A 21,854-nucleotide genomic window follows, 5' to 3' on the forward strand; every position below is an offset into this window, starting at 1 on the left:
AAGTGTTTGGAAATAACTGCGTATGCATTTGTTTTCGACACCATTGTATTTTTTTATTTATTACCAAAGAATCACCACCGTACAAGCGGCACTATATACTACAAAAACAGCTGATTGCTGCACTTCTTACTTTCCTTTCACTTTTCAGCTGACTCCGGCCACGGCAGTTAAAAGCATTTGTTATCAGTATTTAACTCAAATGTTATCAGTGTATTGACCTTAATTAGTTTCTAATAGATAGTGCAATGATTAGCGATGATTGTGTGCACAAGATAGAACTAGATAATCTAGAGAACGGCGAAATTATAAAGCACACGATACTACTAATTAAGGGGCACATTCGTCAACAGCGACAGGCAAAAAAGTGTAGAGAGCAACACATTTTACTACGAGTAAGGCACGATGATAGCGTTCTAGAGGCAACTTGGGAGTTGCAGATACAATCGAAAATTTCCAGAACCGGCCAGTTCAAACTACTTTGTGATTTTGCTCAGCATGAACTCGAGACAGTCTGCACACGAACACCACTGATACTAAATTTTAGTTACTGCAACATTGTGTATCAGTGTGAGATCCTGTATGAATCTACCGCTTACAGCAAAAACAGTTACAGTCTGCAAGCATTGTACATCACATGTGTGAATCAGAAGTCTTTAGCGGCGGAGCAAGTGCTTGAAAATTGTGAAAAAATCAATTTGAATCTACGCTTGGTGCAGTCTGTATATGCCGAACAGTTGCGATCTGCTGGTTACGGTAGAAGAACTTTTACATTGAACAGCGATTGTAAAGTATTTGAATCACGTTTAACATGTGAAGAAGTTTGGGAGCAGTCTGAAGAAAGTTTGTGGCAAAATTTTGCAAAAGAAATACTTAACTCGTCTACTTGGAGTGGTGAGGAAAAATTGAAATTTGTTGCGTTCATTGGTTGTACAAAATATGATGGTGCAGCCGTAGCAGTCTCAGGAGATTTCTCTTATTCAAACATACGTAAACATTTGAAGGGCCACGCAGCCCTAGGTGGTGGTGGTCTAGCGCTTTTTGGTGCAGCCTATTTATATGCATGGCCACAGAGCTTTAACGAAATCAACGCATGTTTTGGCAGCAACAAGTTGGTTGATCTGACACAATTACCAGACGATAGCAACTATCGGCGTACATATGGCGGTGTTTATGCAACTACTTTAGGTGCCGTAGTGCATGAAATTGGACACACTTTCGACTTGGGTCATACTAGAGATGGTGTGATGGGCAATGGTGTCGATTATATTAATCGTGTTTTTACAATAGACAATTTGACCGAACATCTACCGGATAGAATCATACAGCGACCGTTGCCAGAACTGTGTATTGAAATCGCGACGCGTCCACGTTTCACACAACTCAAACGTGCCACAAACACGTTTTTGGAAAAGTATCACGAACAGAAGATAAATGACTCATTTTATTTTACGCCAAATTGTGTAATTATTTTATCTTATAATAAATGGTTTGGAAATTCGAACGACTGTAATGCTGAAGAGAATACGGCTGATGTTCCAATAACCTATGATGCTGTTAATAGCTGTGTGATTGTTGAAGGACACGAGAATCCACTCTGTCTGATAGAGGTGCGCAGTGTTGATAACAGTTTAGTGAAATATTGGTATGAGCCGCAGTCAAACAAAGAGTGCAGTGAAGTTTATAAATTCTACTTGCCAAAGGAAGCGCTCAAAGCGCTCGGAGAGAGTCATTATTTGTTTGTGTTAACACGGTCGGGCATAACAAAGCGTTTTTGTGAGCATTAAAATTGTTTCATACAATGAATATTAAATGTGTATAAGTGTTCACTGTGCTTCAAAAATGTAAGTATAAAATTTAAATGTATGTAAATATTCCAGGGAATTTCTAGCTTAATTATAATCGGTTTTACCTAAAATAATTGGGGAATATACTTTATAGCTGTATGCGTTGTAAATATATAACTTTATTATAAAAGGCTTAAAACATTATAATATTTCAATATTTTGTGCTTCCGATTAGGTTTAAATTTCTCATTAAAAAAGTTCTATGGTTATTTTTTGGTGGAAATTATAAAACATTTTTTTAATTTTTTAACAAAAAACGAATCATGAGGTATGGTTTTTTCTTTTTAAACTAATAATGATTTCTTAATTTATTTGTTTTTTTTTGTAGTTTTCTTAAAAAAAAAGTTTTGTAATTTTTTTTCAAATTTACACTTTCTTTTTAAAGAAAATCCGTCCAAAAAGCACATATGAGATTGTTTTTTTTATCACATGAGGAAACTCTGTAAAAATTTGTAAGTAATTTTGAATCGGAAGGGTGACCTAATCGGAAGTGATTTCATATACATGCATATGTATGTATGTTTGTAATAAATCTTTAAACTTAGATCATCTACAATCTTTTCTCTAAACAAACTATCATATTTTCGTTATTTTTCAGTACAAGCATGGCTATTTCACCGAAATGAATCTAAAACTGAACTCGAATGGTTTGAAGGAATTCAATATTTATTTACATTGCAGTAAAGTTTTTTGATTAAAAACAATATATACATATGTATGAATATTCTTTTGATGGTAAACAAATCGGTAATCAGAGTCACAATATCAACACTCACAAGCATACACACGCACTTACAGCAATATAACACAAAATACATATGAAATAGTAATCTGTGCTATAATAAGCCTCACATACATACATACCTACATATGTATGTATTTACAATAATTACAACAATAGTTGACTGAAGTGGAGCTACTCGAAAGTAACCGCAAAACAAGAGAGCAACCTTTCTTTGAAAACCTTGATGAACTAAAAAAACGAGTTAATTGTGTATTAGCGTTTAATCAGCAGTTTGCTAGTTGTCGCCTTGACGCCGCCAAAGTCACACTCACGCAAGTAGTTTGCCAGCCACGTTAGCAGTTTGAAAAAAAATTTAAGACGAAAGCGCGACTCAATCATCGATAGTTTAGTAAGCTACTAAAACAATAGCAACGAAAGCTTATTCATCAGCTGACATCACAGCCTCTAAGAAGTATTCGCAACAAGTTTTGAAAAACAAAAATTTCCAACTATTTTAACAAAAAAATTAAAGGCGCTGCCTAGTTTTGAAAAACTGTGAACTTGAAAAGATAGACGAAATAAATAAATCTACTTGAAATACGTGTAGATCTACATATACATATGTATGTATAGAAGTATATTATTTGTAGTTACTATGTGTGCAATACAAATATAGTGGGGATTCCAACCGGAGCATTTATCAGCGATAGTTGTTTACAAAATAAATGATAAGATAAAGTCGAACCATATTAAGGCGAAATCGAACCGAGCATTTAACGCTTTGATTTTTGGAAATTTTGTACGCGCCCGTCAATGTAGGAAGTTGCACGCGATTTGCCGAAAGGAAAATATAGTGCGCGGATAAAATAAATAAATTAGTGCATCTGCAATTGTTTTATTATCAACACAAATATAAACGAGTAAAAAGCGCTGCAAGAATGTCAACTCCACGTATACAATTTAAAGCATTGAAGGGCTTCCCGCCAGCCACTAAAGATAAAATCGAAACCGAAGCATTTCTGGAGTCTGCAAAGGAAATTGTGACCGTTATTGGTGAGTTGGCTTGAAATTGAATATGTAGCTATTTGAATGTATTTATGTGAAATAATTATGTAAGAGTTTGTAAACACATACATATGTATGTATGAACATTCAATCCATATATTTATTTAAGATTGATTTATGCCCACTTCACTTTATCAATGAATTTTTTTGCACGTTTAACACCCATGTACATATGTATATACATATGTATGTATGTGTATGCACTTAAGATTTTCTGGTATAAGTTTTGCACAAAAGTGTTTTGAATTCAAAAGACAGATTTATTGCAATATGCACAGCACCTTTATCGTTTGCACTCAGCTCTTCATTTATTTATTTATTTTTTTGTTTTATTTATCAAGTCTTTAGCTGTGTATAATTTTTATTTGTTCGCAATAATGTTATAAATCTTTGTGGCTGTTATCGCATTTATTTATTTGCATTTTATTTATGGTAGATATCACACATCGCTTATAAAAGAGGTTGCACCTGCATTTATTGACATACTCATCATTCTGTGATTAACTAACATCACAAAAACTTTAGTGTGAAATGTGCTATTTTAAATATCTTTTCAATCTATCTATCTGAGATATCACGTTTGGCATTGCTTAACTTTTTAATTATTTTATTTATAGTAAAATAATATTGAATTGATGTACTATGTATGACTATTTTTATGAAACATTTTGTTCGTTGTCTTTATCTGTCATTTTTACCTTCTTTTGAAATAACTGAAAAATGTTTTTTATGTTTGATTGAGGCTGATAGATGGATATTAAAGTATTTTCCCCATGATCTAGTGTAGAATAGGTAATTTCATACATACAAACTTAATTACATACATGTATTTACAATTTACATATTTTGCCTCATTTGACACAACATTTGTAACACCGTCGGAAGCGTCGAAGACCCTATAAGGTGTACGAGCACATGTCTATAGAAAACATGTTCGTCTGTATATGCGCGAACTAGTTCCTCAGTTTATGTGATCTGAATATTTTCAGCCGTCCTTCTCTCCCAGAGAAGTTTGCTAATTTCTTGGAACCGCCGATATCGGTCCACTACAGTATAATGCTGTCATACAAACTGACCTATCAAAATCAAATCAAAATAATTTCATGAAATTTAACCAAACTTTTTGACCACTACCGGATATATGGCTTAGGTCAGATCACTTTAGCATATACATAGCTACCTTACAAACATATCGATCATAATTAGGTTTTTGTATGGAAAATGTTTTTATTTGACAAGATATTTTAACGTAGCAATATTTGAATATTTTGTTCAGATCGGATCACTATAGGATATATGTATGTAGCTGTCGCACAAATTTCTCCAACAAAAGGCAGAAAAAGACCTTCATAAATATCATTTTTCCTTATTATACCGTTTGAAGATTGTGATGTTTAATAAATTCTGAGACAAAAAATTAAACTAATTTAAAATTCGCGTAGGTTCGTTATTTCCATTTTACCGAAGTTTGAAATTCGATATTTTAAAGTATAATTTGAGGTAAAATCAATTTCGAGTTTTGAAATAGTAGGTCAGCTTAACTGAAATCATCAATACTCGTATTAACTTAAATCGACTTAAGCTATTTTAAACTGAGCAATACAAATTCCTCAAAAATTCTTCATTTGAAGCTTTCTTAATAAAGGGTGATCCATTTCGAGCTTCCTTACTTTTTTAAAGAAAAACACAGAAACTTCAAATTTAAAGTACCTCTAATTGGATCACCTGTTATTAACATTCTATTTGTAGCATAAAAAATCAAGCACACAAGCATTTAAAACTCGGCCCATCCTCATTATCATTGCATAATTATTATATGAATATTATTACTCAATGGTTTTGGCCTTTCCTTCCGCCAGCACATAACCTTATCTTTTCTGCATGTAAATCGCTTAAAACATTACAAATTTATTGCTCATATATAAACATCAAACAAAACATTGACAATTACTCCAAAATTGCGTATGGGGTATTGGTTAAATAATGGTGACTCATAAAAATTAATGTTCGAAATCAGTAACGAAAGGGAATCACTTTCGTTGCACGTTATCATTTATTGCTAAATTGTTTGTTGTTGTTTCTAATAAAAGCATGTTATCTTTAATGGTTCTCTACATACGTGTATTTGATAAAAATGATAAACATAAAAAAGTGTAAAAACCCAACCACACTTGTACATATGTATGTATATCTTGCAGAGTCCTTTGGCAAACTATTTACACCTGTGATAAGTGATATGAACGGCAATATTACGGTAGGTTAATGATAACAATTTCAATTATTAAACTGTTATCTATTCAATAATATCAATTTACCGTTAACACGCTGAAATTAACCTCACATTTTTACAGAAATTAACAAAAGTCTATAATATGGACAAAATCAAATATGTCTACCTGGAGGATATGATCATCTTGAATGTAAAAGTGGACAACTTCGCTGCGGACGCGCTTTTGTGGCTGAAGCGTGGACTACAATTAATTTGCACCTTTTTCGAAAACATATTCTACGACGCACAAGCGACGGACGTGCTGAAAATACATTTGCAGAATGCATACGAGCGCACGCTGAAGCCTTATCACGGTTTCCTAGTGCAAGGCACCATAAAAGTAGGTTGTTGCGGTTGTGGTGAGCAGGAGAAATAGCAAAAATCAATAATAAATAGGTTATGAGTACTTTTTCATTGAAAATATTTTTTTTTTTTTACATTGCAGATAATCTACAACTGGGTGCCCACACGCTCACAGCTGATCGGTACGGGCGAGGCGCACGATGAGAATCTGCAAGAATTGGAGAAATTTCTACCGACAATGCGCAGCCACTTGAATCGCATCGATGCACTGCTAAAGCAATGCAACGTTGATAATGCTAAGGTGTGAGAAAAGTGCAGTGCAGACTTGTTTTTTTATTTTTTATTATTTTTTTATAAACGCTTAACCAGTTGATCCAAAGAGACTGCTATATTGACAACACATGAGTATAGCGCTTAATACAGGCCAGTTTGAACCATGTTATCATTTATTGATACATGCATAATTTATATATTAAGCATTTTACGTTAACGACCCATGTTACTTTAATGTATTTTAGCATTTGATAAATATTTGAAGGTTATATGTAGTACTAATGTTGCCTTGCAATTATATTTATAATTCAAATTGAACTTTATTATAAGCTTTATTATGTCATTTTATTTATTTATTTGATAAAATTTGATAATTTGTTGCAAAAACTATGTAAAAATTAGAATAAATTAATTTTAATTTATTTAACAACTATGTATTTAACTAAACTATAGCACATTCCATGTGTCCGCAGCATTTGCACTTTCTTTTTTGGCATTTCGCATTTGCAACGCGATTTGGCGCTTCAGTTTGTGCAAATCATTTTGATGTTTCGCAAACATATGCCAGGCCCACATGCCGGCAATCAATTCAATTAGCATTAAACAAAACATTAACTCAATAATGAGATATATGATCGTCCAATCACCACGCACGGCGAGAAAGAGAAACGCGAGTAACGGCAGTTGTATTAACGGTGTTGTCACAAGAAAGATGCTCAGCTCGCTGATCTGTTATTGAAATACAATTGTTTTAATTTTGTGTAAAAAAATCTGTAAGTTCATCTGAAAGGTAACACACATACACACCTCTGCGCCCAAGTTGCCTTTATAGCCCGCACGTAAGCGATAAACTTCGGCCAACAACGATAATATGTAGGCGACTATAACCGCACGTCCATAAAAGTCCTGCAACTCTGACAACTTTTTTGAATGGAAATGGAAAAAATATTAAATTATAAATTTGTTTTGCTAAAACATTTTACATATGCTCCACTCACATTATAGAGTATATAGCAACCGTAAATTATACCCCAAATTAAGGACATGTAAACATTGATTAGCATAGCGGCTTGTAGCCAAAGGTTGGCGTTGTAAGATATGTCTGGAAATACAAATTAAAAATATATGAAACATATTAAAAATTTATGATTTTTGCTTACCCTCCACGCTGGATTTTGTAGGCATTTTTGTGTTGGACATTTTGAATACTTATACGGCAGCGATTTGAAGTCAGTTGTGAGCACTAAAAAATAACATACTGTATGTTTATATGCATTTATACAAGTATATGTATGTAACCAAGACGACCCATTTGTTTGAAAACAACCGTAATATGTGTCAAGCAATTGGCAATTTGAGCAAAAACTGGCTGAGTAATGAAACTTATGTGGGCCGAGTTTTCCTGCTATTTCGCTGTGTAGTTTCTCTTTTCAGATACTCACGGGGGTTCCAAAACTCTAAATCACAATTCAAATGATTTTCAATTCCTTTTTTAATTTGTTCCTGTTGTTGAGGCTATTGTCGCATTAGTGTGGTGGCAGTATAGAGCCACATAATGTGTGCACCACATGAGTCTTAAGGTCTCAACAGGTCTTAAGATGACTCCAACTATTACATGTGTTACATCTAACCGAAATGGAATTATGATGTAGCCTTTTTTTGCGAAAGCGCAGCAGAAAAATTCCCTCAGTTCCGGGTTGGACTTAATGTCAGCAAGCATCAGGAGGTTATGGAGCAACAGTGCTGCTAGGTGTTGATCTAAATATGATGACAATATTAAATTATTACTTTCCGATCCAAACAGGGTTACATCGTCATCGCCCTTGGCTGGATAAAATCCGGGTCAGTGTTGTGGGATTTCATGAGTTATTGTCCAAGGCAACTGTTCAATCTGGGCTTCCGCCGTTTTCCAATAGATGTCTCTAGGGTTAAGCACTGGTCGATTAAATCGTTTTATATCGATCTTGGACATTTGTGTCAACACTAACCCAACAAAATATTTGTAGAGATCTGTTTGCATCCAAAATTTATTCTCAACTGAAAATGTCACTTTTTGAGCCGAATTTCTCGACATTTGCGGGAAATTTTGCTTTTCTTTTTTAATTCCAAGAAAAGTGCGGCTGAGGCTCATCGAATGCTTTCGGATACGTACGGTGAGGCTGTCCTAAGTGAAAGAACATGTCGCGAATGGTTTCAACGTTTTAAGAATGGTGATTATGAAGTCGAAGACCGGCATGGTGGTGGAAGGGAGAAGATTTTCGAAGATGCTGAATTGGAAGCATTACTCGACCAAGATGCGTTTCAAACCCAAGAGGAATTGGCCGAATCGTTGCAAGTGACACAGCAAGCCGTATCAAAACGCCTCAAAGCCATGGGGATGATTCAGAAACAAGGAAACTGGGTTCCTTACGACTTGAAACCAAGAGATGTCGAACGGCGCTTCTTTGCATGTGAACAGCTGCTTCAAAGGCACAACCGAAAGGGATTTTTACATCGCATTGTAACTGGCGGCGAAAAATGGGTCCACTACGATAATCCTAAGCGAAGAAAGTCATGGGGAAAGCCTGGACATGCCTCCACGTCGACGGCAAAACCGAACATTCACGGCGCCAAGGTCATGCTCTGCATTTGGTGGGACCAGCTGGGGTGATATATTATGAGCTGCTAAAGCCAAGTGAAACCATCACAGGAGATCGATACCGAACGCAATTGATGCGTTTGAGCCGAGCACTAAAAGAAAAACGGCCACAGTACGAGGAAAGACACGATAAAGTCATTCTCCAGCATGACAATGCTCGGCCTCACGTCGCAAAGGTGGTCAAAAAATATTTGGAGACGCTGAAATGGGAGATCTTACCCCACCCGCCGTATTCTCCAGACGTTGCTCCATCTGACTACCACTTGTTCCGATCGATGGCACACGGTCTAGCTAACGAGCACTTCAGTTCTTATGAAGAAGTCAAAAATTGGATTGATACTTGGATCGACTCGAAAGATGAGGAGTTCTTTCGTCACGGAATACGCATGCTGCCAGAAAGATGGTCAAACGTAGTAGCTAGCGACGGCCAATATTTTGAATAACATTTTTGTAACCGTTTTTATACAATAAAGCCTTAAATTTACAAAAATAAAAACGGCGGAAGCAAAGTTGCAATATTCGGCTGCAATATTCTAGGAATTATGAAGGAGGGGAAGTTTTGTTGTTGTTGTATCTGCGAAAACAACTCTGAAGTAATTTGGAGGAAACTGTCAAGCTAAAGTGCTTGGCCGAATAAAACCATTCCAGTTATCTAAATCCGACTATTTTACTATTTTGCTAGATTCAAGATAACTAAGATGATTGTGACAAAACCAACACTTTAATGCTGCTATATTTCGATATGAGTATACATACATATGTAGTCCATATATATATATGTATGTACATATATATTTTCAGTCAAGCATTCATTAGTTCATTCTGCTTACTGGGTTAACTTGCGTTTTTACAAGCCTCTAGTATCGAACTTCATTAAACATTTCAATTAAATTGTTTCGTATTTCATAATTCATGAATTTTTTTTTCGCATTTCGAAGGTTTTAACAAACTTATTAAATATTAACGATAACAAATGTATGAGTATTAATGATAAATCTGCATGTATGCCTTATTAGTATGGTAAACTAGTGTTGAAAGCAGTGCTTAGGCCCAACACTGCAAAGTAAAAGACGAAATAATTAAAATAAGCATATATTAGGAACTGCATTAGCTGGTAAGATTATGTATGTATATCTTGCAGAGTCCTTTGGCAAACTATTTACACCTGTGATAAGTGATATGAACGGCAATATTACGGTAGGTTAATGATAACAATTTCAATTATTAAACTGTTATCTATTCAATAATATCAATTTACCGTTAACACGCTGAAATTAACCTCACATTTTTACAGAAATTAACAAAAGTCTATAATATGGACAAAATCAAATATGTCTACCTGGAGGATATGATCATCTTGAATGTAAAAGTGGACAACTTCGCTGCGGACGCGCTTTTGTGGCTGAAGCGTGGACTACAATTAATTTGCACCTTTTTCGAAAACATATTCTACGACGCACAAGCGACGGACGTGCTGAAAATACATTTGCAGAATGCATACGAGCGCACGCTGAAGCCTTATCACGGTTTTCTAGTGCAAGGCACCATAAAAGTAGGTTGTTGCGGTTGTGGTGAGCAGGAGAAATAGCAAAAATCAATAAATAAATAGGTTATGAGTACTTTTTCATTGAAAATATTTTTTTTTTTTACATTGCAGATAATCTACAACTGGGTGCCCACACGCTCACAGCTGATCGGTACGGGCGAGGCGCACGATGAGAATCTGCAAGAATTGGAGAAATTTCTACCGACAATGCGCAGCCACTTGAATCGCATCGATGCACTGCTAAAGCAATGCAACGTTGATAATGCTAAGGTGTGAGAAAAGTGCAGCGCAGACTTGTTTTTTTTTATTTTTTACTATTTTTTTATAAACGCTTAACCAGTTGATCCAAAGAGATTGCTATATTGACAACACATGAGTATAGCGCTTAATACAGGCCAGTTTGAACCATGTTATCATTTATTGATACATGCATAATTTATATATTAAGCATTTTACGTTAACGACCCATGTTACTTTAATGTATTTTAGCATTTGATAAATATTTGAAGGTTATATGTAGTACTAATGTTGCCTTGCAATTATATTTATAATTCAAATTGAACTTTATTATAAGCTTTATTATGTCATTTTATTTATTTATTTGATAAAATTTGATAATTTGTTGCAAAAACTATGTAAAAATTAGAATAAATTAATTTTAATTTATTTAACAACTATGTATTTAACTAAACTATAGCACATTCCATGTGTCCGCAGCATTTGCACTTTCTTTTTTGGCATTTCGCATTTGCAACGCGATTTGGCGCTTCAGTTTGTGCAAATCATTTTGATGTTTCGCAAACATATGCCAGGCCCACATGCCAGCAATCAATTCAATTAGCATTAAACAAAACATTAACTCAATAATGAGATATATGATCGTCCAATCACCACGCACGGCGAGAAAGAGAAACGCGAGTAACGGCAGTTGTATTAACGGTGTTGTCACAAGAAAGATGCTCAGCTCGCTGATCTGTTATTGAAATACAATTGTTTTAATTTTGTGTAAAAAAATCTGTAAGTTCATCTGAAAGGTAACACACATACACACCTCTGCGCCCAAGTTGCCTTTATAGCCCGCACGTAAGCGATAAACTTCGGCCAACAACGATAATATGTAGGCGACTATAACCGCACGTCCATAAAAGTCCTGCAACTCTGACAACTTTTTTGAATGGAAATGGAAAAAATATTAAATTATAAATTTGTTTTGCTAAAACATTTTACATATGCTCCACTCACATTATAGAGTATATAGCAACCGTAAATTATACCCCAAATTAAGGACATGTAAACATTGATTAGCATAGCGGCTTGTAGCCAAAGGTTGGCGTTGTAAGATATGTCTGGAAATACAAATTAAAAATATATGAAACATATTAAAAATTTATGATTTTTGCTTACCCTCCACGCTGGATTTTGTAGGCATTTTTGTGTTGCACATTTTGAATACTTATTCGGCAGCGATTTGAAGTCAGTTGTGAGCACTAAAAAATAACATACTGTATGTTTATATGCATTTATACAAGTATATGTATGTAACCAAGACGACCCATTTGTTTGAAAACAACCGTAATATGTGTCAAGCAATTGGCAATTTGAGCAAAAACTGGCTGAGTAATGAAACTTATGTGGGCCGAGTTTTTCTGCTATTTCGCTGGGTAGCTTCTCTTTTCAGATACTCACGGGGGTTCCAAAACTCTAAATCACAATTCAAATGATTTTCAATTCCTTTTTTAATTTGTTCCTGTTGTTGAGGCTATTGTCGCATTAGTGTGGTGGCAGTATAGAGCCACATAATGTGTGCACCACATGAGTCTTAAGGTCTCAACAGGTCTTAAGATGACTCCAACTATTACATGTGTTACATCTAACCGAAATGGAATTATGATGTAGCCTTTTTGCGAAAGCGCAGCAGAAAAATTCCCTCAGTTCCGGGTTGGACTTAATGTCAGCAAGCATCAGGAGGTTATGGAGCAACAGTGCTGCTAGGTGTTGATCTAAATATGATGACAATATTAAATTATTACTTTCCGATCCAAACAGGGTTACATCGTCATCGCCCTTGGCTGGATAAAATCCGGGTCAGTATGGTAGAAGTGGCTGTTGTGGGAATTTCATGAGTTATTGTCCAAGGCAACTGTTCAATCTCCGAACATATTCTTTAGAACGGATTATTAAAGCAATCAAATTCAAGAAAAAGACCTTTTCCCTTATCAAGAACCATTAACTCGACTTGAAGGTGTTATTTATAGCAAAACGTTTGCACCCAATTAGCATAGAGGAAAGGCACTCCTTGGATAAATAGGGTAGTTCTGTTGTTTTATAGGGCGAGAAATATTAATTTTCTATTTGCCAGCTTAATCCAGAGCCTGGATTTTAGTATTGAGAAATAATGCTCAGGAGACAGTTCATGAACACGTATATACCGGAAAATCGGCCTATAAAACATAAGTAATTAGGTCTACAACTTTGCTTCCGCCGTTTTCCAATAGATGTCTCTAGGGTCAAGCACTGGTCGATTAAATCGTTTTATATCGATCTTGGACATTTGTGTCAACACTAACCCAACAAAATATTTGTAGAGATCTGTTTGCATTCAAAATTTATTCTCAACTGAAAATGTCACTTTTTGAGCCGAATTCTCGACATTTGCGGGAAATTTTGCTTTTCTTTTTTAATTCCAAGAAAAGTGCAGCTGAGGCTCATCGAATGCTTTCGGATACGTACGGTGAGGCTGTCCTAAGTGAAAGAACATGTCGCGAATGGTTTCAACGTTTTAAGAATGGTGATTATGAAGTCGAAGACCGGCATGGTGGTGGAAGGGAGAAGATTTTCGAAGATGCTGAATTGGAAGCATTACTCGACCAAGATGCGTTTCAAACCCAAGAGGAATTGGCCGAATCGTTGCAAGTGACACAGCAAGCCATATCAAAACGCCTCAAAGCCATGGGGATGATTCAGAAACAAGGAAACTGGGTTCCTTACGACTTGAAACCAAGGGATGTCGAACGGCGCTTCTTTGCATGTGAACAGCTGCTTCAAAGGCACAACCGAAAGGGATTTTTACATCGCATTGTAACTGGCGGCGAAAAATGGGTCCACTACGATAATCCTAAGCGAAGAAAGTCATTGGGAAAGCCTGGACATGCCTCCACGTCGACGGCAAAACCGAACATTCACGGCGCCAAAGTCATGCTCTGCATTTGGTGGGACCAGCTGGGTGTGATATATTATGAGCTGCTAAAGCCAAGTGAAACCATTACAGGAGATAGATACCGAACGCAATTGATGCGTTTGAGCCGAGCATTAAAAGAAAAACGGCCACAGTACGAGGAAAGACACGATAAAGTCATTCTCCAGCATGACAATGCTCGGCCTCACGTCGCAAAGGTGGTCAAAAAATATTTGGAGACGCTGAAATGGGAGATCTTGCCCCACCCGCCGTATTCTCCAGACGTTGCTCCATCTGACTACCACCTGTTTCGATCGATGGCACACAGTCTAGCTAACGAGCACTTCATTTCTTACGAAGAAGCCAAAAATTGGATTGATACTTGGATCGACTCGAAAGATGAGGAGTTCTTTCGTTACGGAATACGCATGTTGCCAGAAAGATGGTCAAACGTAGTAGCTAGCGACGGCCAATATTTCGAATAACATGTCTGTAACCGTTTTTATACAATAAAGCCTTAAATTTACAAAAATAAAAACGGCGGAAGCAAAGTTGCAATATTCGATCTTCAGTGACTCTGAGCAAATCCATTCTAAAATCCTATCTGATCTCTGTCATTTTCTAAGCGATAGTTAATTTTTCATTCAAGGAGGGGGATTTTTCCAGTTTTGTTGTTGTTGTTGTTGTTGTATCTGCGAAAACAATTCTGAAGTAATTTGGAGGAAACTGTCAAGCTAAAGTGCTTGGCCGAATAAAACCATTCCAGTTATCTAAATCCGACTATTTTACTATTTTGCTAGATTCAAGATAACTAAGATGATTGTGACAAAACCAACACTTTAATGCTGCTATATTTCGATATGAGTATACATATATATGTAGTCCATATATATGTACATATATATGTACATATATATTTTCAGTCAAGCATTCATTAGTTCATTCTGCTTACTGCGTTAACTTGCCGTGTTTACAAACCTCTAGTATCGAACTTCATTAAAATTTTCAATTAAATTGTTTTGTATTTCATAATTCATATTTTTTTCGCATTTTTTAACAAACTTATTAAATATTAACGATAACAAATGTATGAGTATTAATGATAAATCTGCATGTATGCCTTATTAGTATGGTAAACTGGTGTTGAAAGCAGTGCTTAGGCCCAACACTGCAAAGTAAAAGACGAAATAATTAAAATAAGCATATATTAGGAACTGCATTAGCTGGTAAGATTACTTACGAAATGAATTGTTTTCAACATATACTTCAATGTTCAGCTTATTTGCCATATACTGATGGCAACGTATGTATGTCACCTCTATGGCTTCGATTTGTGTATGTGCAACATAATCAAGCTCTTCGGAACTTGCGTTCATATCCACCGCCGCCCAGGGATTACGCTTAATTTCAATGTATTTCACACAACTGTTCCACTCCAGGCGCAAAATATATGTTAAATTCAGTAGCTGAAAGACGACAATAAACGAAGTTATAGATATAATTTGTGGTAAATTATCACAGTGTTATGCTCACCTGATCTACACCCGTTTTCAACGAGGCGAAATTATCTGTTAAGAAGCAATGTTCACATACCGTATTCATATATGAGCGATGCACAGTTACCATTTCTTTGAGATTCGCGCATTTCATGATCTTTTCGTCTAATTGCTCGCCCATCGCTTGCAGCACGTGTGTCATGAAATGAAAGTGTAGACTCTGTAGTGCGAATAGCATCCAAAAGCGTAACTGTTCGAGACGACGCATTAGCAAATCGGCCATTTCGTAAGGTGCATAGGGTCTTCGGCGTTTGTGCGCACGTGGAAATTGTAGATTTTCCAAAGTGGTTAGGCCCCATTTGACTTTCAGTAGAAAGCGAAATACTTTATTATATGCCTCTAAGTCCTTTGGTGTTATCATATGTGCTAATTCGGTGCTTAAATTGTATGATAAGGATAGTTCCGCGACTGCTTCATGAACCTGCAGCGAAATAAATTGAAATAACTTAACGGCTATAGTAGGCTTGATTGTTTTACCCTAGTGGTGCGACTTCCGAATGTCGAGCAGATCTCTATACGAAATAATGAAGACATGTCTGGGAATTTAGCAGATATTATATCATCCAGTTGTGAGGTTAGTGAAAACGCATTGGCCCAACCCTCGCCTGATTCGATCTGTTTGCATAAAATACAAGAAAAGCATTAAATTCGAGTGCACGAAGCAATAATATACTTCACAGGTGCATTTCTAAAAGCATAAGAGTGTATAAAATGATCTTTGTCTTAATTATGATCAGTGAGCTTGTATGGCAGCTAGATGCTATATTGGTCCGATCTGGCAAATTAATTCGGAGGTTATAGCGTTGCCTTGGAAAACAATATTTGCAATATTTCGGGAAGATATCGTATCTAATAAAAAAAGTTTCCATACAAGAATTTGATTTTGATCGATCAGTTTGTATGGATTTGTTGTATGATTGTATTACATATGTACATACATATATGCTATAGTGTTCCGAACTGAACAATATATTCAGAGATAGTACCGTTGCCCTGGACAATAGTCCGTATCAAATTTCGTAAAGATATCTTGTCAAATAAAAAAGTTTTTCATATAAGGACTTTATGTTTATCGGTCAGTTTGTATGACAGCTATATACTATAGTGCTCCAATACTAGTGATTCTAACAAATGAAGAGCTTCTTGGGGACAGGAGACATTGTGTAAAATCTCTCGGCGATATCTCAAAAACTGAGGGACTAGTTCACTTATATACAGACAGACGACCCGTCACGCTTATCATTTATGTATTTTTTGAAGGGTCTCCAACGTTTTCTTTTGCGTGTTACAAACTTCGTGGCAAACTCAATTTGATTCACTCAAAATTTTCGTAAAATTTTCCATTCAAATACCTGTTTGAATAGTTTACTGTAGAACTGATGCATTATATCGCTCGCCTCTAGTAAATATATCTTACGTATGTTGCGTAAGTGCTTCAAAATATCGAACTCTTCACGATACAAACGCATTACAAAGGAGTTTGCGAATGCAATACGGGTTTTGAGTATGCGACTCAATGCATTCAAGACCACTTCCTCTGTGGGTAGTATGTTTTTCGATTGTTGAAATTGTTCAAAAATCTCTAAAGCAGTCGTTTCCTCGTTTTTTGTAGGTCCACTTTTGTTATGCGTATCGCATTGATCATCCGATGCGTGTTCGTCATCATTTAAATCCATATTCATTGTGAAAGCCAGTAGTAAGAAATCATCGTTTGTTGTTAATTTTTTGAGTATTTGGTCATCCTCATTACAGTTTTGTGACGTATGTTGCACATCTGCTTCGTTTACACCTGCCTCACTACCTATTTCATCAACTTCATCGACATTGTTACACATTTCATCACTTTCAATTTCCAGCCTGTCATTCTCTTTGGCCTCTCTTGCTGCCTCGGTGATTTGTTTTTGCAAAATGCGCACATGTCTCAATACATCTTCGATGAAAACGTTGTATAATTTATCTTCAATAGCATCACAAGCGCTACGTAATTCGCCAATACGATTAATTTCATAGAGGAGATTTAACGTGCAACCAGCTTCGAGTGAATGTTCCAATAAAAGTTGGAAAAAACTATTCTCAGTTATCATTTTTGAGACTTGTGTCGACACGAAGAATGCTTTCTCTTTATTCTTATAAAATTCACGCACACGTATACTTTGCCCGGATTCGTTCACACGTTCGATTATGAATTCATTATGCCAATCATCCAGGCGGCCTTCGGTCCACCATGTGTCGGCAATGATTAAGAACACTCTTACTGATGCGAGGAAAAGCGACATTGATAGATTCGCTTCAATTGTAGTTGTCGCAGTTCGATTGCAGTGAATCAAAGCGGCTAATAAGTGCGTACTTGAGATGTGTGCTGGCAGTTGGCGTATATTCAAGACCGCTTGTTGATGTATGTTATGCAAAATGGAAAGTTTGGCAAATGTAGGTCGCAATTTATTGTGTAAGCTGATGACAGTGTTTATTTCACAGTCAGGTTGAGTTATTAAGGTCCTTTCGCATGACAGCAACTCATTCCAGATAGGGTCGAGTAGTAGTTCCAAGCTGGCTGCATAATGTTCTAATGTATTTGGTGGTGTATAATCATCCGAACCGTATATGAGCTTGCTGAAATTGCGCAACTCTTGCATCATGCGTATATAAGGCAGAAAATGATTTTCTAACATTGAACAAAGAGCAATCTGAAAAGTTTATAAAAAAAAAAATAAAATTTTGAAATACACCCAAAATTAAAATACGAGCTACATACCGATCTTGTGCTGGTCAGTGTGACATTTTTTCTAATTTTAATGTTTTCACCATTCACATGAAAAAATTTGCATGTTTGCGGCACTTGAAACATCCAAAATATTTCACGCAACAAACAATATTCCGTAGCTGTTTCGGGTGGATCACGCTGACGTTGACTTCCTGCAGTTTTATGAAGATTATGGTATTCTAATGCGAAATTCGCTTCGCTATTTGTACTCTCTATATGCGGCTGTACTATTCTAACACCTTTCTCCCACCAAGAATTTTGAACAGTAGTTAGCAGTCGTTGCTCAGCCGATTTGCTATCGAACGTAGTGCAGGAAAAACATCTTCGTGGTGGTTTTAAATCATCCATTCCACGAGGTGGTACTGGTGTGTTGGATCTTGTAGGAAAGGAAATCTCATCTGATGATCTGACTTCATAGTTTGCATATAAACCCATAAGTTCATCTATTGTTGCATCCGACCAGTACTTGAGAGAAAAAGTAAACATTAGAAGTAATTTTCAAAACATATTTTAACAAATTTGCACCAGATGATATCATATATTATATACTAACACTCAAATCCGAAGAACTACTATAAGAGTGTTCTAATGGTATAAAATCTTCCTGTAGCACCTTCTTCCAATACTCGGTCTCATTTTCAGCGCAATTTTCACGTACAAGTTCTTCATGCTCCTTTAAGAGCTTATCAATTTTGTCTTTATTTTTACGTAGCGCACCAGTGGGATTGTTTGCAAGCGATAGTAGAAAATCTAGTAATGACCATTCTATATCAACTTCATAATGCTCTTTACAGAGTGGATGTTGAATGACCTCATCGCATAGTCTGCCAAGATGTTCAGCATACTCCAAATTATTGTCGACTGCAAATTTTTCTTGTATTCCTTCTATGCGCCTTCGCACCTCGTGGCTGTTGGTGCTCAAATTGCGATGGTTTCGTATGATGGACCAAGCCATTTGTTCGTAGCCGCGCAAATTTTCATCATCATCCGCAAAACCGGTGAGCGCTTTAACAAGTAGTGGTATATTCTCGCGTATAATTTCATTGCGTTCCTCCTGCACAGACATTTCGCTTTATAAATAGTCGCAACAATATTCCAATAAAAACATCTATTTGAAATTATTAAAGTATCAGTTCTAAATATACAAAATTAAATGTTTTTATTTTTGTTTATATTCCTTATGTACCGTTTACTATGCTTCCTCTTGCATATTTTAGCTGAAAGTTCACAGTAAAATCATTCACAATAAACTTTTTCCAATAAAATATGTGATAATAAATGAGTGCTATTGGAAATATTGAATTTTTTGAATTGAGATTCTTATATTTTATTTTCAAAAAGAATTAATGAATAAAATGTACTTATTAGATTTTAATACCACTAGATTATCTATATATCGGTGGTTTTTCATTGTCAATCTATACAAAGCAAAAATTTTCAGCGTAATCTGCTGCTGGGCTATGTTTACTCATTCGCCACTTCCGTTAGTTTGCCTTATCGGTAAAATTAAATTTTGTAGATTTTTATTGAGTTAAAGCGCTTTTTTCTTTTTGTGTAAAATATATATTATATTTAGTGTTTGAGTACTGAGCGTGTGTAAAATGAAATATAGCATTAATATATTGTTATAATAACGTAAACAATTTATAGAAAAATGTGAAGTATTCTACTTTGGCAAAATCGTTCACCGGACATAAATATGCGTCGTTCCGGACGTTCTCGCGACAGTTGGGTCTACGTAATCGGAGCGGACACTGTTTTTTACACGTCCAAAGACTGTCAAACCGGCAGCATTCCTCCAAATTACTTCAGGAATGTTTTCTGCCATCACAACAACAACATCCCTCGGTCCCGCGTGTGTGCGTGTTTGCGTATGTGTGGCTTTTCCTGTCCGTTCAACGGTCTATTTGTTTATCCACATTTCATAGCGAATAATTGAAATGTGTGCATATATTTAATATTTTGACGATTTGTGATTTATGTTTCCGGTACAAGCTTTTGTAAGCAATCATTTTATGAAAAGTTAATTATCTTGATATATTTATGGAAAATAATTTACCATTGCGGTTTAACGTTTTAAACTTTTGTATGACCGCTTCAACAAATACAAAAATTTATTTAAAGGTAAGTACAACTTTTAATTTGCAATTTTTTTAAACATTTTTGATTAAAAAGTAAATTTTCATTTCTTAATGTGATGTGGAGATGAAAATTTTATTTTTATTAGAAGTTTCCTTGTTTTTTATTTATATATTTTCATATCTATCTCTAATATTTCTTTTTCCAAGTTTTAAATTATTATTATATACTTATTCTTAACATAAATTCTGTTAAAAAGTTTATAATGCATACATCGAGGAAAAATTGGCAAAAAAAAGTGTTATTTTTTATTATAATTTGTATGCAGTGTTTCCTCACATATAACAATCAGTTCAGTGTTTGTTTTCGCTTATTAACGATAGGAAGGTGAGCTAAAGAATTTCGTATTGCGATGATTATTTTACATACATAAGTGTGGAAAAAGTGCAAATCTATGAGATCTCAAAAAATTTAATATTTCGAAAATGTTTCTTTACCGCACTACAGCTCCCAATTCAGTCATGCGACTGTTCACGAACGCATTCGCAGCAGTCTTATTAAAAACTGAAAATTATGTCAAAGACAATGGATATATCGACCAGTTCAATGTCAAGACTAATGCTGGACGATCTTCATATGAAAGCCTACCGTTGGTCAATTGATCACCTTCTGACAACGCGCTTGAAGAAAATTAGACCCAACATATGCAAGCAGCTTCTTCAGCAACACGCAGTCAACGGCCATAAAAGTATCCTTTTCACTGTTGAAGAAGTTTCTAATATACAAAACGATAAAATCCACACCTTCCAAATACGCAAAGATGTTATTCCAAGGTTTCAACGCGATCACCATCCAGTTGCTATAATGGTTTGGTGCGGAGTCTTCTGTTAGGGCGACTCCTCATCACTTCTGTGAAAAAGTTTTTAGGGTGGTAAAGCAGTCAAGCAGTACTCTCTACGATAGAGAGGTCTCCCAGTACGGTTTTGCGTCAACACTCAAGGCAAAAATCACCTAATAGTGGCTTAAAAATATTCCTGGCTTCATGACTGTTTTGAGGAGTTTCAAGTCTGTATGAAAATCTCTATATATTAGTGTGTGTTCATTACATTCGAGAATGTGATAATGTGAGATAATTAAATATTTTAATAATCCGAAAATGCGCTGCTTTCAAATTCAGTCCTTTTTTATACCTTGAATATTGTATATTAAGTCTATTATACCTTGAATAGGGTATATTATGTTTATTGCGATGTTTTAGATTGAAACGTCGGAGACCCAATAAATATATATATATAAGATCAGCATAACGAGCTGAGTCGATTTAGACATCCCCTTCTATCTGCCCGTCTGTCCGTCTGTATATATTGCTCATTTGTCGAAACCGCCGAAAACGGGTCACTCTATAAAATAGCTGCTATGCAAACAGTTGTGAAGGGTGTTATAGCTTCGGAAGTTAACGTTTTTGCTTGTTTTATCACGCAAGTGAGGAAAGTTTTTTGAGCGGCATTCACTTGCGAATGACCAGAAACGATTCTTTACATTTGGCTCAAGCAGCTCACAATTTTCGGTCTTAAACCAACTATCCTCTGCGTTTTCGAGCAACATCCGTTTGAAGGCAAGC

General features: G+C 35.7%; 5 protein-coding genes across 9 annotated transcripts; 2 read left to right on the forward strand and 3 right to left on the reverse strand.

Annotated features, from left to right (window-relative positions):
• The first annotated feature begins 110 nt into the window (after positions 1-110).
• On the forward strand, positions 111-3,040 carry LOC126758958 (uncharacterized). The gene is made up of 2 exons (XM_050473454.1): positions 111-1,841; positions 2,443-3,040. Exon 1 carries the CDS (start codon positions 246-248, stop codon positions 1,782-1,784), a length of 1,539 nt encoding a protein of 512 aa, XP_050329411.1. The 5' UTR covers positions 111-245; the 3' UTR covers positions 1,785-1,841; positions 2,443-3,040.
• LOC126758980 (glycolipid transfer protein) lies at positions 2,468-11,336 on the forward strand. 4 transcript variants are annotated; one of them, XM_050473497.1, is made up of 5 exons: positions 2,471-3,621; positions 5,832-5,887; positions 5,985-6,242; positions 6,348-6,529; positions 10,957-11,336. In XM_050473497.1, the coding sequence occupies exons 1-4, from the start codon at positions 3,507-3,509 to the stop codon at positions 6,510-6,512; spliced, it is 594 nt and encodes a 197-aa protein (XP_050329454.1). In that variant the 5' UTR covers positions 2,471-3,506; the 3' UTR covers positions 6,513-6,529; positions 10,957-11,336. The 4 variants fall into 4 exon arrangements, with proteins under 4 accessions (XP_050329453.1, XP_050329455.1, XP_050329454.1 ...); XM_050473496.1 differs by lacking the exons at positions 5,832-5,887; positions 5,985-6,242; positions 6,348-6,529 and adding exons at positions 10,258-10,313; positions 10,411-10,668 and having other exon boundaries at positions 2,468-3,621; positions 10,774-11,336; XM_050473498.1 differs by lacking the exon at positions 10,957-11,336 and having other exon boundaries at positions 2,470-3,621; positions 5,985-6,261; positions 6,348-6,496.
• Positions 6,844-7,830, reverse strand: LOC126758981 (transmembrane protein 17-like). Its single transcript, XM_050473499.1, has 4 exons — positions 7,639-7,830; positions 7,477-7,580; positions 7,286-7,399; positions 6,844-7,207 (listed from the first exon to the last, which is right to left on the reverse strand). The coding sequence occupies exons 1-4, from the start codon at positions 7,676-7,678 to the stop codon at positions 6,926-6,928; spliced, it is 540 nt and encodes a 179-aa protein (XP_050329456.1). The 5' UTR covers positions 7,679-7,830; the 3' UTR covers positions 6,844-6,925.
• Positions 10,003-19,353, reverse strand: LOC126758936 (gamma-tubulin complex component 5). 2 transcript variants are annotated; one of them, XM_050473419.1, is made up of 7 exons: positions 18,708-19,353; positions 18,146-18,619; positions 16,746-18,077; positions 15,871-16,008; positions 15,371-15,814; positions 15,078-15,303; positions 10,003-10,172 (listed from the first exon to the last, which is right to left on the reverse strand). In XM_050473419.1, exons 1-7 carry the CDS (start codon positions 19,218-19,220, stop codon positions 10,129-10,131), a joined length of 3,171 nt encoding a protein of 1,056 aa, XP_050329376.1. In that variant the 5' UTR covers positions 19,221-19,353; the 3' UTR covers positions 10,003-10,128. The 2 variants fall into 2 exon arrangements, with proteins under 2 accessions (XP_050329376.1, XP_050329375.1); XM_050473418.1 differs by lacking the exon at positions 10,003-10,172 and adding an exon at positions 14,959-15,005.
• On the reverse strand, positions 11,272-12,257 carry LOC126758982 (transmembrane protein 17-like). Its single transcript, XM_050473500.1, has 4 exons — positions 12,067-12,257; positions 11,905-12,008; positions 11,714-11,827; positions 11,272-11,635 (listed from the first exon to the last, which is right to left on the reverse strand). Exons 1-4 carry the CDS (start codon positions 12,104-12,106, stop codon positions 11,354-11,356), a joined length of 540 nt encoding a protein of 179 aa, XP_050329457.1. The 5' UTR covers positions 12,107-12,257; the 3' UTR covers positions 11,272-11,353.
• Positions 19,354-21,854: the final 2,501 nt, after the last annotated feature.

This window comes from Bactrocera neohumeralis, chromosome 5 (genome assembly GCF_024586455.1).
Source record: "Bactrocera neohumeralis isolate Rockhampton chromosome 5, APGP_CSIRO_Bneo_wtdbg2-racon-allhic-juicebox.fasta_v2, whole genome shotgun sequence".
Lineage (NCBI taxonomy): Eukaryota > Metazoa > Arthropoda > Insecta > Diptera > Tephritidae > Bactrocera > Bactrocera neohumeralis.

Excerpts from the sequence above, each read along its gene's own strand:
- LOC126758982 (XM_050473500.1), bottom strand. The coding sequence starts at position 12,106 with ATGTGCAACACAAAAATGCCTACAAAATCCAGCGTGGAGG. Across the intron at positions 12,009-12,066 it reads TACAAAATCCAGCGTGGAGG|ACATATCTTACAACGCCAAC; the intron begins GTAAGCAAAAAT and ends TTGTATTTCCAG. Across the intron at positions 11,636-11,713 it reads AAGGCAACTTGGGCGCAGAG|ATCAGCGAGCTGAGCATCTT; the intron begins GTGTGTATGTGT and ends TTTCAATAACAG.
- LOC126758958 (XM_050473454.1), top strand. The coding sequence starts at position 246 with ATGATTAGCGATGATTGTGTGCACAAGATAGAACTAGATAATCTAGAG.
- LOC126758981 (XM_050473499.1), bottom strand. The coding sequence starts at position 7,678 with ATGTCCAACACAAAAATGCCTACAAAATCCAGCGTGGAGG. Across the intron at positions 7,581-7,638 it reads TACAAAATCCAGCGTGGAGG|ACATATCTTACAACGCCAAC; the intron begins GTAAGCAAAAAT and ends TTGTATTTCCAG. Across the intron at positions 7,208-7,285 it reads AAGGCAACTTGGGCGCAGAG|ATCAGCGAGCTGAGCATCTT; the intron begins GTGTGTATGTGT and ends TTTCAATAACAG.
- LOC126758980 (XM_050473496.1), top strand. The coding sequence starts at position 3,507 with ATGTCAACTCCACGTATACAATTTAAAGCATTGAAGGGCTTCCCGCCA. Across the intron at positions 3,622-10,257 it reads GGAAATTGTGACCGTTATTG|AGTCCTTTGGCAAACTATTT; the intron begins GTGAGTTGGCTT and ends TATATCTTGCAG. Across the intron at positions 10,669-10,773 it reads TAGTGCAAGGCACCATAAAA|ATAATCTACAACTGGGTGCC; the intron begins GTAGGTTGTTGC and ends TTTACATTGCAG.
- LOC126758936 (XM_050473419.1), bottom strand. The coding sequence starts at position 19,220 with ATGTCTGTGCAGGAGGAACGCAATGAAATTATACGCGAGAATATACCA. Across the intron at positions 18,620-18,707 it reads GTAGTTCTTCGGATTTGAGT|TACTGGTCGGATGCAACAAT; the intron begins GTTAGTATATAA and ends TTTTCTCTCAAG. Across the intron at positions 16,009-16,745 it reads ACAGTAAACTATTCAAACAG|ATCGAATCAGGCGAGGGTTG; the intron begins GTATTTGAATGG and ends TTATGCAAACAG.